The sequence below is a fragment of the Choloepus didactylus genome, chromosome 7, assembly GCF_015220235.1.
Source record: "Choloepus didactylus isolate mChoDid1 chromosome 7, mChoDid1.pri, whole genome shotgun sequence".
NCBI lineage: Eukaryota > Metazoa > Chordata > Mammalia > Pilosa > Megalonychidae > Choloepus > Choloepus didactylus.
The window spans coordinates 94,197,516-94,213,980 of NC_051313.1; the positions used below are offsets into that span (position 1 = coordinate 94,197,516).

General features: G+C 40.7%; 2 protein-coding genes across 23 annotated transcripts in view; one reads left to right on the forward strand and one right to left on the reverse strand.

Annotated features, from left to right (window-relative positions):
- Positions 1–13,189, reverse strand: part of BEND6 (BEN domain containing 6) — a 74,709-nt gene extending 61,520 nt beyond the window's left edge. For 4 of the 8 annotated variants that reach the window (XR_005218069.1, XM_037844392.1, XM_037844388.1 and 1 more), the window contains exon 1: positions 12,886–12,986. Coding sequence is in view for 4 of the 8 variants with exons in the window: in XM_037844392.1 (XP_037700320.1) it covers positions 12,886–12,895 (10 nt within the window). In the remaining 4 variants the exon portion in view is untranslated. Of the gene's footprint in view, positions 1–1,954; positions 2,024–12,885 lie in introns of all 8 variants that reach the window. The other 4 variants (XM_037844393.1, XM_037844390.1, XM_037844389.1 and 1 more) reach the window with 4 other exon arrangements.
- Positions 13,190–13,595: 406 nt separating this feature from the next.
- DST (dystonin) overlaps positions 13,596–16,465 on the forward strand; it is a 489,857-nt gene continuing 486,987 nt past the window's right edge. For 9 of the 15 annotated variants that reach the window (XM_037843222.1, XM_037843223.1, XM_037843227.1 and 6 more), the window contains exons 1-2: positions 13,597–13,922; positions 14,510–14,571. In XM_037843222.1, the coding sequence (XP_037699150.1) occupies positions 13,742–13,922; positions 14,510–14,571 (243 nt within the window). In that variant the 5' untranslated portion in view covers positions 13,597–13,741. Of the gene's footprint in view, positions 13,923–14,509; positions 14,572–16,465 lie in introns of all 15 variants that reach the window. The other 6 variants (XM_037843236.1, XM_037843237.1, XM_037843224.1 and 3 more) reach the window with 4 other exon arrangements.

Genomic DNA, 16,465 nt, shown 5'->3' on the forward strand with positions numbered 1-16,465 from the left:
TAAAAAGCAAATCTTCAAGCTCCTTCACAAACATGCAATTCATTCAAAAGCAAACAAAATGGACATAGCAAATATCTTTTAGAATCCCTATTTTTCAGTAGATTTCAGAACCATTTTCCATTATACTATCCAGAAACAGAATATTTACAAATTTGGATGGAATATTATGAGTATGGGTATATATTAAGCAGTACTTACTAGTTTCTGGTAACTGATGAAAATTTACCATGTAACTATTTCTTCCCTACTCCTGTTTTTTTCCTTTCTACTAAAAGAAAGCATTTCATTAACCCCCTCCATAGTTATAGAGGGCCAGATTAAACATAACCACTTCTGCAAGAATACACTAGATGTGTTGTTGGATTAATAATGTAAGTCAATGGCTTTCAAACATTTTCCTTGACTGCTGCTCACAATAAAATACATATTTTACATTTGGATCGAGAAAACACATACATACATATACACACAAACAAACTAAAAGTTTCATGAAACAATGCTTACTACAATACTTTTACTATGAGATGTGCTTTCTAAATGTCTGTTCTATTTACTAATTCTATTTAACTTTAAAAAGTGTTGGTGATAGCACATTAAAGTCATTTCACAAGATAGCACATTAAAGTCATTTCACAACCAGTAATGGGTTATAATCCATAGTTTGAAAAACAATGATCCAAATTATGGAAAAAATAATATCTAAGAAATAGGCATAAAGAAGTTGAGTTTTGTAACTAATGAAAGCAATGAAGGTAATAAAATATAAATTCTCAATGCATTTGGGTTTACTTTAATAAATCAGTGACAAAATTAAGTCAGGAATTCAACAATGCAAAAGCCATCTGTAAAATTCTAAAAGGTAAAAGTCATCAAACTTAAGGAAATTAAAACTGAAGGAAATGAATATTGAAGGAAATGAATTCTGAAATATAATTAGGTGTCTCATCTACCTTGGTGTTTATGTATATGTTAGCTATTAATGATTAAGTTAAAATTGTGAAAGACAGGTACAACTGCAATACAACCTAAGTATACTTTCATAAAAGGTTTTTACAACCTAAGTATACTTTCAGAAAAGGTTTGGATTGTTTTCTATACATAGGAATTCTGGATTGTATAGAGATAAAAGGTCTCCTGTACTATTAAAGTCAGAGTATGAGCTAAAGACTCCCATCTAGGTGAGTCCCAAAGTGCAAGGAAAATAGTGCCAATGTTATTCTGAATACCCACTGGCTGGTTTAACGATCTCTGTGAAATGAACCAGTAGTTCCAGCCCAGCCTCTAGTCATGTAGGACATGGGTGAGGGGGATGTCCATATTATTAAAAATTATGTATTCATTAGAGGAAGAGTGATTCAGATTGGAACGTCTCTAAATGATTGGGTGCTGTTTGGGATTGAATCACGTTTCTCACAAAAGGCATGTTCAGGTCCTAACCACTGGTCCCCTGGGAATGACTCATTTGCAAATAGACCTCTGAAGATGTTGTAAGTTAAGGTGTGCCCAAACTGAATGAGGGTGGGCTTTAATCCAATATGATCGAAATCCTTATAAGCAAAGGACATTGGAAAGAAAGAGAAACCACCAGGACCTGCCAGAAGCTGGAAGTCAACAGAACCCAGGAGAGAAAGAAGAAGACATTCCCATGTGAAGGAAAAACCAAGGAGCCCTAAAGATTGCTGGAACAGCCAGAAGATACCGACCTTGGGAGGAAGCAATCCTTCTAGCCTCTGAAGCCATGAGCCAATGCATTCCTTTTGTCGAGCCAACCCATTGTATTATATTTGTTTTAGCAGCTAAGAAATTAAAACAAGTGCCTTCTCATGCAGTACCAGCAGCACTAAGCTAAGCAAAGAAGTGTTTGGATGGCTTTCTTATCAGTCAAGGTGTTACTGACCTTTGGTGGGATATTACTAGGTTTTACTAATATCTGTTAGGGAGGTTTTCAACTTACTCTTTTTACTCCTCCATTTTCAAATGACGTCAAAAACATGTTCAATTTCCAAATCGTTCCAGCAATATCCTGATTAAAACAAAGATTAGCATACTTTAGGATGGCTTAACAATGTGGCCAAATTATGACAGCACTACTTAGACTAGATTTGAGACTATGCATGAGCCTAAGAAACGTTAAATATGTTTCAGGGGCTATAGACTTGAACCATTTTAAACTTTCCCTAATGGGAAAGGAAAGAAAAAACACTCTTATTTGGTCAGAGTTTTGGATGTACTTTTATTGAAGCTACTTCAATGAATAAGCAGTGATATAATGCGTAGTCAAGGATGTAACCATTATCTAGGAAAGGAATTCATTTAGCTCCCTATACTGCCCTATGTGACATCCTCATATTTTTTCCAATCCTGTCTACTTCATGTAATAAGTATCAATATTATAGCTAGCATTTACTGAGTGCTTACTATATATAAGGTACTGTTCTAAGTATCCAACCTGTCCTAACTCACTTAGTCCTTACAGTCACCCTCTGAAGTAGACACAGTTATTATTCACACTTTACAGATGAGGGAACTGGGGTCCCTCATGTCCCTGATAACCATTCCTAGTCAATAACCCCGAAGCATGTTAAAGAAGGGCTAGGGAGCCAGAACTTAGAAGTTAATCATCAAGTCAGCTTTGTAACAGGTTGTGCTCAATTCCAGGTACTAGGCTTATGTTTTCCTCACTTGACTAAGTCCCATTCAAGGCCTTCCTTACTTAAGTTTCTGCCTAGTATTCCTATAACTCCTGTGACCAGAGTTTTGTCTGGCTCACCAAGTGTTTCTTGGGACTATAGTTCTGCTCAGACACAACTGTCAGAAATCCTCTCTCTGCCACTCTAGATTCATTCTCCAGCCATCTCCATTATGCTGTCTAAGATAGGAGGTGTTCCTGTTTGGGCCCCCTTGCCCTCTTTCCAGTTGGGTTTGGTCAACAGGGGGTCTCAGCAGATCAGAGAGAGGGAGGACAGTGAGTTAGGAGAATTATCTTCTTGGCTCCTTTCCTCAGGCTGGCTGTATCCCTCAACTAAACCTCTCTATATGACCATCTTCTTTTGGGGTGCAACAACCACTCCCTACTCTCATTCCTTTGGACCAGAGGTGGTAACATTTCCACTATTACTACCCTGGGGTACAGCACTATTCTCTGTGGTTTCCCTATACCCAGCCCATATCTCCTTAAATAGTCCCTTTATTAATAACTTAAATTATTCTAATTTCAGTAGGCCATCTGTTTCCTGCCAGGACCCTTACTGACATAACATGGTGGGTTCCCTCTTGACTGCCTGAGTGTCTATTTATTGCAAGCCAGAAAATTCCTTCTGCTGCTGGGACTTGCACTTGTTATCTCCCTAATGGATATCTGATGTTGACAATGTGCCTTGATCTACACTATTTGTTTGCTGGAGTATTCCTATTCTATTGGATAAGGCTGGTATTTCTGATTATCATGTTCTGACTCGATTCATGGTACTACTGATCAGGCTCTATTTCTAGTAGTGAAGGGTAGTTCAAAGAAAAGGGGAAAAATCCTCTATGTTTTGCTCTTCTGTTAATATATAAGTACTCCGATATCTCCCATGGGTGTTTCTAGTGCCACTGGTTCCATACAGTTTAGCTTCATTATCTATACCAGAATCTTTTTTTCTACTCCTGACCTCCTGATTTGGCAAGAGAACCAGGTGCTAAATGACCCTACTTTCTTACTTGTAATTGTTCTGGGAGAAGACTTCTAAGGTAATAGTGAAGAAAGCAGAGGTTATGAACAGTGGAAGACAATCTTCACTTCCTCTACATGTCATCTTTTCCCCATAATCAAGGAAAAATCTGAAACCCTGCATGGAACCATCTGAAAAAATATATTGCAAAACACTCCATTGCTAAATCCAGAGGGACTCTATTACAAGTTTTCCTGTGGTCCTAGGACCTCCTAACTCTTTTATAAGTAATGCCAGTTTTTGTTAGCATTTTCTTCCTGGTTATTCTTTTGTTACTACCTGTCCCCCACCCCCAATATTTACTTGTCTTTCCTTCTGATTTATCAAAAACACAGATGCAGAGTTAAACCTGAAGAAGAGTAGGAATCAATGAAAAGTTCTTAGTTTAGGATAACTACAAGTCATGTAAAAGGTCTTCTACTTTTTTAAAATTAATGTAGAACATTCTGTTTATCTTAAAAGTTGAGAGCAAGATGAGATTTTTGTGCTTTTTTGCTTTAGTTAAATGTATTTTACATTAATAAGCTTTCAACCAATTTTTTAAATTCATAAAATGTGTTGATTCTGACCCAGAATGAATGCCTATGCATAAAAATCAGGAGTAATCCAACTTTCAAATATTAATTTATCTTATGAACTCTAACATGAAAGGACAAGCTAATTTCCCTTTGAAATATCTAATTCATTATGCCTTATATTAATAACATTTATTAATAAAATAACTAGCCACCAATATACCAATGTTGCTATTAATTTTGTACTTTTATACTTTCAAAAGTTTGGGTCTAAACAAAATTAATGTACTGAATCACATATTTCAGATAATTTACCTAATAAATCATCCTAAGTGGTTTTCCCCGTTACCTATTATCAATCATTTTCTCTCTTGCCTCTAAAATTCATACCACCACAAAGCAACATTAAAGTTAAAAAACAAACAAAAACGGAACAATCAGTTACATTACAATTTTTATCAAGTTATTTCTCTATCTCCTATGTGTAGGTCATTGGAAGAATACATTCATATATATTTATGAATGAAAGTACTTTGCTACTAGTAAATTCATAGAAAACTAGAAATTAAAGGGAATGTAAGAAGCCATTTTCTTCTCTCTGTTGTATGTATTGACAAGCCTGGGTATGGGCAGCTGTCAGGCACATCAGTACTAAAAAAACTAGTTAAGGATAGAGAAAGCAAGTATTGATCAAAGGAAGCCCAAGGAGATGGATGGATCTATTTAAGTGGGCTGAGGCCTAGGAAGGTATATAATGGATACTGTGGATTCAAAGAATGCAAGCCAAACTCAAGATTCATAAATCTCGAAGACTAAGGGGAACAGGAGTGGAGTTTTAAAACAATGTTGTGAGCCCTGGACTCTAAGATAGAGAAACTTCTGGAACAGCCAAAGGGAGACAGAACTCAGGCAAATATGCATCCTCTTCACAGCAAGAGAAAGACTAAATTCTCCTTCTACTAAAGGATAGACTACTTAGTGAGACACTCTTCTGTTTTTTTTTTTTTTTTTTTTTTTTTTTTGGTAGTTTTTCTATGTAGGTAGTTCAAGATAGTCTTTCAGTCTGAATCTTTTCCAAAGATATTCAGTGATGAAGCAGGGTCACATAAGTGTTTACAAACACAAGTAAATTCATAGAAAACTAGAAATTAAAGGGAATGTAAGAAGCCATTTTCTTCTCTCTGTTATATGTATTTTACATTAACAAGCTTTCAACCAATTTTTTGTTTTTGTTCTGGGAGACTTCTAAGGTAATAGTGAAGAAAGCAGAGGTTATGAACAGTAGAAGACAATCTTCACTTCCTCTACATGTCATCTTTTCCCCATAATTGAGGACTTCTAAGGTAATGTATTTTACCTTAGTCTTAGTCTTCTAGAATCAAACAGTCTGGGTCCATAACCCTGGCTCTACCACTACCCATGTAACCTCTTTGGGCCTCCATTTCCCCATCTGTAAGATGGGGAAAATAACAGTACTTCATTAGGAAATAATAGGTTAGGTATATTACTATTATAGTAATTTATTATAGTAGTACTTTTGTTAATAACTGAAGGAAATAGGCCTAGATCTTCTTCATTCAAGCTCAGATCAAATGTGCTGGGATGGAAGGGGCATTTATAAGCAGTTTGGATGTTTCCAAGAAATGTAGCTAATTAACCCTGATGCCAACGATGCTATATTAGACAAACTCCAATCTTACTTCAATATATAACAGAAAAGCTCTTAGAGCTGTCCCTTTTCTGCAGGTTGACCATGTGGTCAACAGTAATGTTTTTTTCAAAGTCTGCCTGGCTCCCCAAACTTGTTTAGGTTTTTGGAGATGGTAGGCCAAAGTTACCTGAGTGGGGGACATTGTAATGAAATGATGAGTGAAAACTATAATTTTTTATGGAAGGAGTTTGTTAGATTGAAGGATTAGAGGAGGTGGTCTACGGAAATTCTTCACAGGCTAGAGGTGTGCCAGGAAACACCTGATGTACTGTTGGAGTGTCTGGTTTGCCCTCATTCATCTGGGCGGGGGTAGCCTGAGGACAATCAGAAGAGAGGAAAAGTAGCTGCTGTCCAGCAAGCCCCAACTTAGAGGAATTCCTTGGGAGAGGGGCTGCAGTGGGCAGGGAGGCCGTGCAAATAATAACTGCATGGTTTTTGAAGTGCTGGGCACTCCTTATGCCACGTGCTAGCTGTGTGATCTTGGGGGAATTCCTTACATCTCTAAGCCCCAGGATCCTTGGCTATAAAATGGGGGTAATAATAGTACCTACCCAGGGTTGCTGTGAGGATTAAAGGAGTAAATGCATGTAAAGCATTTAATACAGGCCCACCAGAGTAGATAGTGTTAGCTATTATTAAAAATAATTAGGTTGCCTACACCAGGGTAGCAATTGATCAGTGAGGATATACAGGACATGTTGTCCTGTATCCTTTGGTAAAGGGGGGAAGTGAATAATGATCATAGTAATTAGCTCCTGCAGTACTGCTAGGGCAAACTTGTTCCAGAGTCAACAGCCCACCAGATAGCAGGTCATCAGGGAGTCTGTGTATTAATTGCAGTTTGGGAGGGTCTTCTCGAGGTGGATTTCTGCCTCATTATAAATGGCGACAAAATGAAGTTGTGCAAATAGTGTCCTCCAGGCTCCGAGGCACTCAGGGAATGGTGTTCAAAGTCTGTCTCTGTGTGGAATGCATGAATGTTATGCCATCAAACTCTTCACAGCCTCGAGGGTCAAAAGGGAACTTGGAGTTCAGTAGAAAATAGAACTAACCAGACTGAGAAATCAGGACATCTCAGAAAACTGGACTTCCCCACTGGAGTAAGACAGGCACAAGATGAAATAACCAGCTTCTTTTATTTAGGTGGAGGAGGTGAGGTTCACAAGCATGGCAAGTGTGGAAAGCTAGAGATAATGGGTAGGTGGAGCATCCTCCCCATGCTGGAGTGCAGTACCCTGCTGGAACTGAGGTTACCAGTTACCAGGTCTGAAGACTTCACAGCAGGCTGTTGAATGCTGAAGAGCTTTAAAAGCTGTGGTTTGGGGCAGGATTTAAGAAAAGTGGCTGTTATATTCACCAGATGTCTAAGAGTAGTTTCTGGAAGTCTGATAATAAGTCTTTTTGCCCCCCTTTTGGACCTTAAGACTATGGAAAACTTTGCAGACTCAAGACCAGATATTAGGACCAGTATGGTCCTAAATTCATACTTTAGGACCAGTATTGTCCTAGGCTTAGGTTGGGCTTATCCATTCAAATATCTAGATATAAACTACGATTCTTAACTGCTGTGAAGGCAGCTTAGATATCAAGTTAGCACATCTTCTTATGCATAAGTCTGTAGCAATGTTCCTACATAGTTAACACAGTCTTTTCACTTCTAAGGATTAGAACTGACATTCCAAAGAGAGTTACCCAATCTGTTTAAAGTTGTAAGAGGACAAAGAAACTTACAGCATAGGTCTCCAGTGAGTTTAGAGTGGGCAGAATTCATTTGCATTTGGGAAATTTTCCTGAACTTTTATAGGTTGGAGTTGAGAGTTTTCTCTGTTATCCTAGACTTCTTTATAGTCTCGGGGAAGGTAGTAGATGATGTAAATCTTCATGGACTGAAGGAATGATTTGGTACTGTATTCAGGAGCCTTGGTATTTATGTGGCTTTGTAGAGCTCTGTTCCTTAAGAACCTGATGAAAGCTATGGATCATGCAACTATAAACCTACCTTCTTTTTTTCATTTCTTCACTAAGAATGTAGATATGTTTGTAACTTATATGGCAACTCTCATCTTGGATCTAGAAGGTGATACCTTCAGCTTTCAAACTTGCTTTGTAAATTGTCCATTCTTACAAATGGTGGAAATATTGTACACTATCTGAATAATAATGAACAATGCTGCTCAACGATTTATAACTCTGAGAGCTTTGTAATTTAACTTATGAACAGTTCTCAGATTTTCCACTGGCAGTTCATACAACTATGAGTAGATTTTCTGGCCAAATGACTCAGTATTTTGCTGCATGACTAATCCCACACTCAATGTGGAAACTATATAAATGAATTCTATTTGCTTGGGGATCATAAGTGATTACTTTCAAAAACTGTCTGCAAAGCATTACAGAGTAGATGCATTCAATTATATCAATGTTTTTAAACTCCCAAACTCAGCAGATCTTCTGAAGAAGTGTGTAAAACTCACAAAAAGAACAATATATTTTTTCATAGCATTATCATGGATTTTGTGGCCTGGTAACCCATAGACAACAAAAGATCCTAATTAGGCTCTAAATTTTCTATAATGTTAAAAGAACAATTTGGAATGATTCAATTTGAAATGTTTTCTCTTACAATGATGCTTTTAACTTATTTTAAATTTTTTGTTATGGTTAAATGAATATTGAATTCTTTTCCTGCAAATATCTGCTGAAAAATAATATGATATTATTGCAAATAATTGTTTTTCCTTCAAAAACTCAAACATTAAAAGACCAATAATGAGTCAGCTGCATGATGTCTTCTCTGATTCTGGTGGCTGGAAATTGCCATGAAAAGTATTTGGGAATAAAAAGGACATGGAACACATTTCCCCAGATTCCTCTCAATTCCTCTTATGCCATTTAAATCTTAGAGTATAAACTTCACTTAAGAACAAACAGACTATCAGTCCAAAGTCTAGTAATTTATTGCTGGAGCCATACTTATCTAAACTTTTTGTTTTTAAGGGACTAATATTTCAGTGGCATGTCCTTGTGTAATTACCAATGGGGTAATTTACTTACTTCCACACAGGTTTGTAATAAAAAGCTTACAGACTACCTGGGCTACATTCCAGGTATTCCTTATCTTTCCCTAAAAATCATTTTTTTTCCCTTAGTATTGGTAGCCAGGGCTGGCAGGGAGGAGACTATGGACAAGAGCCATCATAACTAATCAGGCTCATTTTTAACTATCTAGAGTCAAAAGCAGCCTGAGCAGAAAGAACCAGCATGGGGGGACTCAAGTTATGTTGAAACAAATTGCTAAACCACAAATCCCCCAGGAGAATGCCCCCTTCTTGCTTCTGTTCAATTCTTACCTTCTCCCCCACCACTGCTTCCCTGTTTCCCAAGTTTCCTAGAAACTTGTTCAAGTACCCCTGCCCTTACAATAAAACCATGATTGGCCTTTATTCAGGCTTTAATCTCACATCTACTTATCCCTTCTAGAGTTAGAGTCTTCCAAAGATTGTGAACATCTGCTCTCTCTTTTTTATTCCCCATTCCCTCCTCAACCCATTAATGTCGGGTTTTAGTCTCTTCCACTGCAGTAACTGACTTCCCAGGAAGGTCTCCAGAGGTCTGTTAGTCACCAGTCCTCAGTCCTGGTCCTCCTTAAACTCCCATTTATGCATTTGTCCTAGTCGGCCTCTAAAATGGAACATTCCTCATTTGGCTTCCATGATTCTGCCTTCTGTTCTCCTTCTCCAGTCCACAAATGGAAGTATCTCTAAAATTCTGATTCAAATTCTTTCTGTAATTCCTCTTCCTTAGTCATTTTATCCATTTCCATGACATCAACTACAATCTATGTTGATGACTCCCATGTTTGTCTTGGTTCTGACCTCTCCACCCACATTTCCATGAGCTTGTTGGATACTTTCACATGCATGTCCTTCTGACTGATCCCTCCACCTCAACAGGTCTAAAACGCAATTTTTCATCTTGCCCTTCAAAATTCTTCCTCTACCCTAGCTCACAACTTGAATCAACTTCAATTCCTTCCTTCCCCTCAATTTCAATGCTCAAGGTGATGCTTTCTCCCTGATTATTTTTCTTGATCCATAAATTAAAAACTTGTGCCACAGCTTGTGCTACTTCTTAGGAAGTACTGGAGAGCATGATTCTGACATTTTATTAAAGCCCCTTATTCACTCTTCTCTTTGGGAGGTGGAATGACTTATGTGATGGGGGATATTGGGGGAGGCCCTGCCAGGCACTAATGGGTGGGGCTGACATCAGTCTCACACACTGTCCTTTCTCTTGCTTACTCATGCTGTGTACCTCATGGATTTGATTTGGCTCATTAGCCTCCTGTCTCCATGTAGAAAGTAGTACATAGGGTCTTCTTTTGCCTCAGTGTTGATGAGGACTGCAGTTTTTCAGCTGTCACCGGGTAGGCACGCTGAGTTAGGGAACCATTTTGGCTTAAAGCTAAGCCATGTTCTTCAATCTGGCTTTAATATGAATAAACTTGATTTTTTAGTCTCCCTTTGGTTCCTCGTGTCTATTCCTAATTTGGTTAAGAATCCAAAGGGAAGCAGGGCTGAGTGATAGATCACCTTCTGCACACCTAGAACAAAACTCTTTTAGCTATTTCCCAAACTCATTTGTCTTCTCTTGGGTGACAGTGATAACTCACAATCATTAAAAAAAACCCCAACAAATTACATGTATTTTTCATTTTGATTTAATATTCCAGAAAGTTTTGGTATAAAAGATTTTGGCCATGGGCTTTCATTCTCCATCCTACCACCAAACCCTAAATATTTTTATACTATGCCAATTATTCTTTTTAAATGAAAACCTAGCAGGAAGAAAAGGTATGAATTCTATAAATTAACTTCCAAAAAGTATTGTTTAGTTGATTTAATATTTATTGAATTCCTTAATGCATTAGGTACCACCTAAACACACAAAAAATAAGCAATAACATGTGCTTCTTTGGAGAAGGAAATTATAAATTAGCCACAAACAATTCAGAAAATAAAAATGGAACCTAAATTCAAATTTTAATGATTTTGTTTGCTTATTATTAGTACCTCCAAGATAACTCATGCAAAGAACAGAAATGAATGCAGCTAAAAGGAAATACCTATAATCTTATTGTGTGGCAGTTAAGAATTTGCCTGCTGAAAGAGAAATGATGTTCTTGTGTGTACTTGAAACTTATAAATGGCTGCAGCAAGACTCAGGATGATAACAATTGTGCTAAAGTAAAAGCTCAGAAAACCATAATTGCTATTTAGTTGCTTTTTTTGTTGTTGAAAATGCAGAATTTGAGGCAAATTGGTTACTATGCTGTGTTTGTGGTCTTAGACATGTTTCTGTCCAAGGATATTTAAGCCATTCTGGCTGACTCACAAATTTTAGTTGATAAGAAGTATAAAATAAAGATGACCTTCCTAAATTCTATTCATTATTTCCATCAATGTTTGCAAAAGGTTAAATCAGTTATGCTGTTATTTTAAAGTACTCCACCATGCCACTATGAGGCAATGCTGTAAAGAATCCCTACTTTCCTGATGTGCCACACATTGCAGGCTCTCACGATTCTCTTCCATAACCCCTGCACAACGGACAGGAATACAGTCTCTCACTGCAGTGGGCTGCGGTATCAGGAAACCTTTGAGCAAAATGCATATGATCCAGTAGCTACTTGCCAGCGCCTCTGAGTGCTAGGGACCCATGAAGCCTGTCGTGACCTGTATGTAGTGCAGCCTACACTGACATTCAAGGTTCCATCTTCCACTCAAAACAACTCAATGAGATGCAGCATGTCAACAATTTGAATGTTTTATTTTGTCTTGGAAAACTTAAACTGTCAGTAAGAAAACTTATTTTCCATATTTGTGAGACTGACATTTAAAAGACTGCATTAGACAATGCCTGTTTGAATTTCCTTTAATGCTTACAAGATATTCTGTTACTGGCCTCAAGAGCATCAGTGGTTAAGCTTTTAGGTAGAACTGTACAATTGGTTTTGTATAGTTAGAAAACAACACTTAAGTTCCTACAAGCAAAGAACAAAACTTAAGTATTCTCACCAGTTTCTTTAACTGCTTTTCAGAATTGTACAAATTACTTTGTGACAATTTCTTCAATCGCTTAAATATTCCAAAATAAGTCTCCACCCTAGTAGTTAACTAGAATCTCCACAAATGCAGTAATGTGTTACCTTGTCACTATAACTGCAGTCTCCCTATGGTAGTCAACAACAAAACACAAAAGCCAGCCCCAAAAGGAAGACCTAGCATTGCCTTGGGGACAGCAGAAAGTGGTACCACACCCGGCCCGCCAAGTCTGCAATATACTGCAGACTGACTGCTGTAGGAGCGGCCTCCTGGCAGGTGGCCTGGGCCGTCCACAGAAAGGCACACTGCAGCGCTCCCGCCATTCCGTCTGCGTTGCCATTGCAGCATCAACCACTGTAAAATCCCCCGGTCACCAACTACTATATATTTTTTGCTGGTTATGAAGAAATGTGGGGGAGGCGGGAAGAGAGAGACAGCGGGGTGAGGTGTGCGCGCGTGCACAGATCACTATTTCCTCACACTCCCTAAAAAAAAAATTCTCCCCAACATATTTACAAGCCAATCCCCCAATTTCTTTTAATCTACTAGGTCCTTAAATTGGAATTCGTCTCCCCCTTAAATGGAGTCAGGGTTGTACGGTAAACACATGGATACAAGAGGATATAAAGTGCCCATCTTCTTGGCTGCGAAATAGCACCCAGTTTGGGGGCGAAATAGTTCACATCTGCGGTTCGGTGCGTTCTACTGCAGAGCGCTCCTAGTTCAAAGGGGGTTGAAGAGAGGCGGGTCTCTGGATCCTGGAGGACCCCAGTTCCCAGGGAAGGCCCTTCCCGGTGTTCACGCTTCACCGTGCGAGGAATCCCCCGCAAGCAATAGCTCACCCGGCTGCATCCTCCAAAGCCCCAATCTGAGGGCAGGGGTGCGGGGAGGTGGGAAGTAGGGGCAGCACCTCCTGGAGACTCCCGCCAGCGCCTTACGTTTTTCTCCCTGGCTCCTTGGCGCCCCCTGTCGCCGGGCTCCACAGCAATTCTGCCAAAGAAGACTGCGTACGTGGAAGCCCCAGGTGTCGCGGGAGCCGAGAAGCGCCCAGCCAGTGCACCCGCAGGTGGCCCCGCGGGAGGGCGCGGGACACTCAGACCCGGGCGCAGCCCGCGGCCGCCACCGCAGCCGCCGCAGCCATGTCCGCGCGCCCGCGCTGCCGCAGCCCGGCCGTGATGTCATCAGCCGAGACTCCGCCGCGGCGCCCCATTCCCGCCCCCCGCGGGCCGCCGCGGCAGCAGCCGGGACTCCGCGACCCCGCCCCGACCCACGTGCGCCGGGTTCCGGGATGCTGAGACCCGCGGCGGCCACGCGAAGATGCGCGAGGCCCCGGCGGCGGTGGCGGCAGAGCTGCTCCTCCCCATTCGTCGCGTCCCCCGCGGGGCTGCGCCCGGGGGCTGCGCACGGACGGGGGCGGGGGCGCTTGGGAAAGGAGGCGAGAGGCTCCCCGCAGATAAGTCTCTGCCTCGTCGCGGTCTGCTGAGTCATGGCAAGCGCTCTCCGCAGCCTTGGATCACTCGCGTAGCGCGGCTGTTGCTGGGTGCGCAACCATAGAGCTGGGCGCGGGGCCGCGAACGCCGGGCACGACGCGCTGAGCCACGCTCGCCCGTGTCCGCCACTCCGGCGTGCCCCTCGCGCGGGTGCCTGTGCTGCCGCCTTCCAGCCCCGCCGCTCAGCCGCCTCCGCTTCGCCCGCACCATGATCGCCGCGGCTTTCCTCGTCTTGCTGAGACCCTACAGCATCCAGTGTGCCCTCTTCCTCTTGTTGCTTCTGCTTGGCACCATCGCCACCATCGTCTTCTTCTGCTGCTGGCACCGCAGGCTCCAGAAAGGGAGGCATCCGATGAAATCGGTCTTTTCGGGTCGTTCAAGGAGCCGAGGTAAGATTCGCAGCCACGGGTTTCCTGGGGCCAGGAGGAACACTCGAGCTGATGTGGATAGTGAAGCAAGGCTTGCTGTCTTCTCCGCTGCTGACCCTATCCCCATTATTGCCCACTCCCTAAGCTGAGTATGTTTATTTATTTAACCCTCCTTGCCCATTTTGCCTTTACTCCCTCCCCCAATCTCCCGGGTTTGGATAACCACAGGGATGCAGAGAGCAGGGAAGGGAGGAACGGACGAAAATTCTTAGTATCAGTTTGCTATAGCCTTAGGCTAATTCGAACGAAGTCTGGGGGCTGCAGCAGACTTTCCTTCACCCATCCATCCCTAGAATGTAGGGGTAAGAAAGTACGACATGGAGAGTTTGGGGTTCCCTAACTCCTCCAGAAGTTTCCCGGAAACTTTTCGCTGAGAAAGCATCTAAGAATGATGGCCCAGTGACACTTCTCCCCAGAATGTCCCCATTGAATTCGAGGCGTCTGCAGTATGCCTCCCTGACCTCTGTGCCCGGGTAAAAGTCATTAATAACCCGTCAGGTGAAGAATAAGGAGTTAAATGAAGTCCTGTTTTTCTCTTTTCTCCCCAGATGCTGTTATGAGATCTCACCACTTTCGTTCTGAGGTAATTTATTTAGCGCGTGCACTCAAGGTCAGAAGAAGTTCTCTTTCCCGAATACAAACATTAATCACATTCATGTTAAGAAACCACTAGGCATTGAATGGCGAGCATGCTGCCCCAGAGCTGAAATTGACGTTTTTCTTTTCAAGCGATTCTGCAATATTAGCGTTCAGCAAATGGTTTTAGCAGATTTCTTGAGAGTTGGAACAGCAGTACAAGATGGGGAAGACAGCCCCTAAAAGTGTTGTAGACCTTGGGAAAGTTAGTCTTGGGGTGGATAGCAGTTTAGTTTACAATCTGTGATTTACCAGTGGAATCTTCCTGGGTGCTGTCTGCAGACTGGTTGTTTACTTGGATAAATGACAGAGAAGAGCTTTTTGGAAGTGAGTGCAGAGCAATTTGATCTTACAAGTTTTCCTTCCTGTTCATTCATAAAGCCTTCCACTTTTTTTTTTGCAAAAAAAAAAAAAATGATTAGGTTTTTCCTAATATGTGTGTGCCTAAATAATTGCGCTGGTCTCTTTCAAAACGTGGATCCCTCCAAGAGCAGGTGACCTGGGCAGAGTGATCAGGTGGCACTTCTGTAGGATCAGCTCCCACTGAGGACAAGACAAAACAAAAAAACACAAACTCTCTCTGACACAGCATTTTCTTTTGAGTTTCCAAGGCCGTCTCCTTTTAGTGTGAGCTAATTTCCTCCCTTTATGGGAGAGTTTCACACTGCCAAGCTTGGAGGTTCCTGGTGCCAGTGGTCAGTGTGGTTTACTCACCTTAGCAAATACTTCATGGTTACACGTCCTCTATTTACTTGCCATTTGCCTTTTTTCATGTTTCATCTCACTGGTTAATCAGATGTTTTATCTGGACCTAAGATATTCTGTTGGACTCAGGTTGCTTAACAGTTTTAAAAGTATTATTGTCACATTATGATGCTGCACAATGAGTGTTTCCACTGTACATAGTACTGGAGGATGGGAACTCTGTGCTCTATTTAGGATTCTTGAGAGAACAAATTGACCAGTTAAATAATCAGAGGTTCCATGCCTGGCTTTATTCTAAATAGCTGTGTGTTGTGAGGGAACTCACTTAACTTCTCTGTACCTGTTTCCTCATCTGTAAACTGGGGCCAATAATACCTTGTATGGGGGATTACAAATATCTTGTGTATAAAGGACCACTTATTTTATAGTGGGTATTCAATACATGGTAGCTATCATTATGTTTTATAAAATTCAGTTAAAATGTATAAAAATAAATGACCTGTTTGCAAAGTTTTAAAGTCTTTATTGAATTAATTAATTCAAGTTTATGGGAATCAACATAAACTGTATCTATTGTGAGGCAACATTTTTTGAATATCTGATTAACTTAACAGAATAACCCAGTTAGATGTGAGAGAAGGTAAATAATGGTCAGGTTGCAAAAATTAAAATGTAGAATTTTGATTTTAGAAAGAGATCACACATTAGCAGTAGAACTGGAATAATATCCTGTTATGGATTATTATAACTAGCTCTCAGGCATTTAAACTGAAGAGCAAAAAGGAAGAATGAGACAGGACTGCCCTGTATAGTTATCTCTTAGTTAAATGTTTGCTCTGAGCTTTGCATATTAGTTAGGAAAGCTGGGGGCAGTTGTCTTATGCCTTACCTCATTTCTCTAGATTCCTGGTACAGTAATTGAGGTTTGCCTTCTCTGCTAGACTGTGAGCTCCTTGAGGGTAGGGACCATATCTCTCTTGTATAGGGCTATATCCCTAAACAACAAGTGCCTGTATAAAGTGGGTTTTTAATAAATATGTGTTAAATGCCCTTAGTGGATAGTGCTTTAAGTTGCTAGTTCCTATTAACTGGGCAATAGAACTCAGCATTAGGTGGAAAAGAAAAATGCACATCCTCAGCAGATTGCTTTGAATTCAACATTT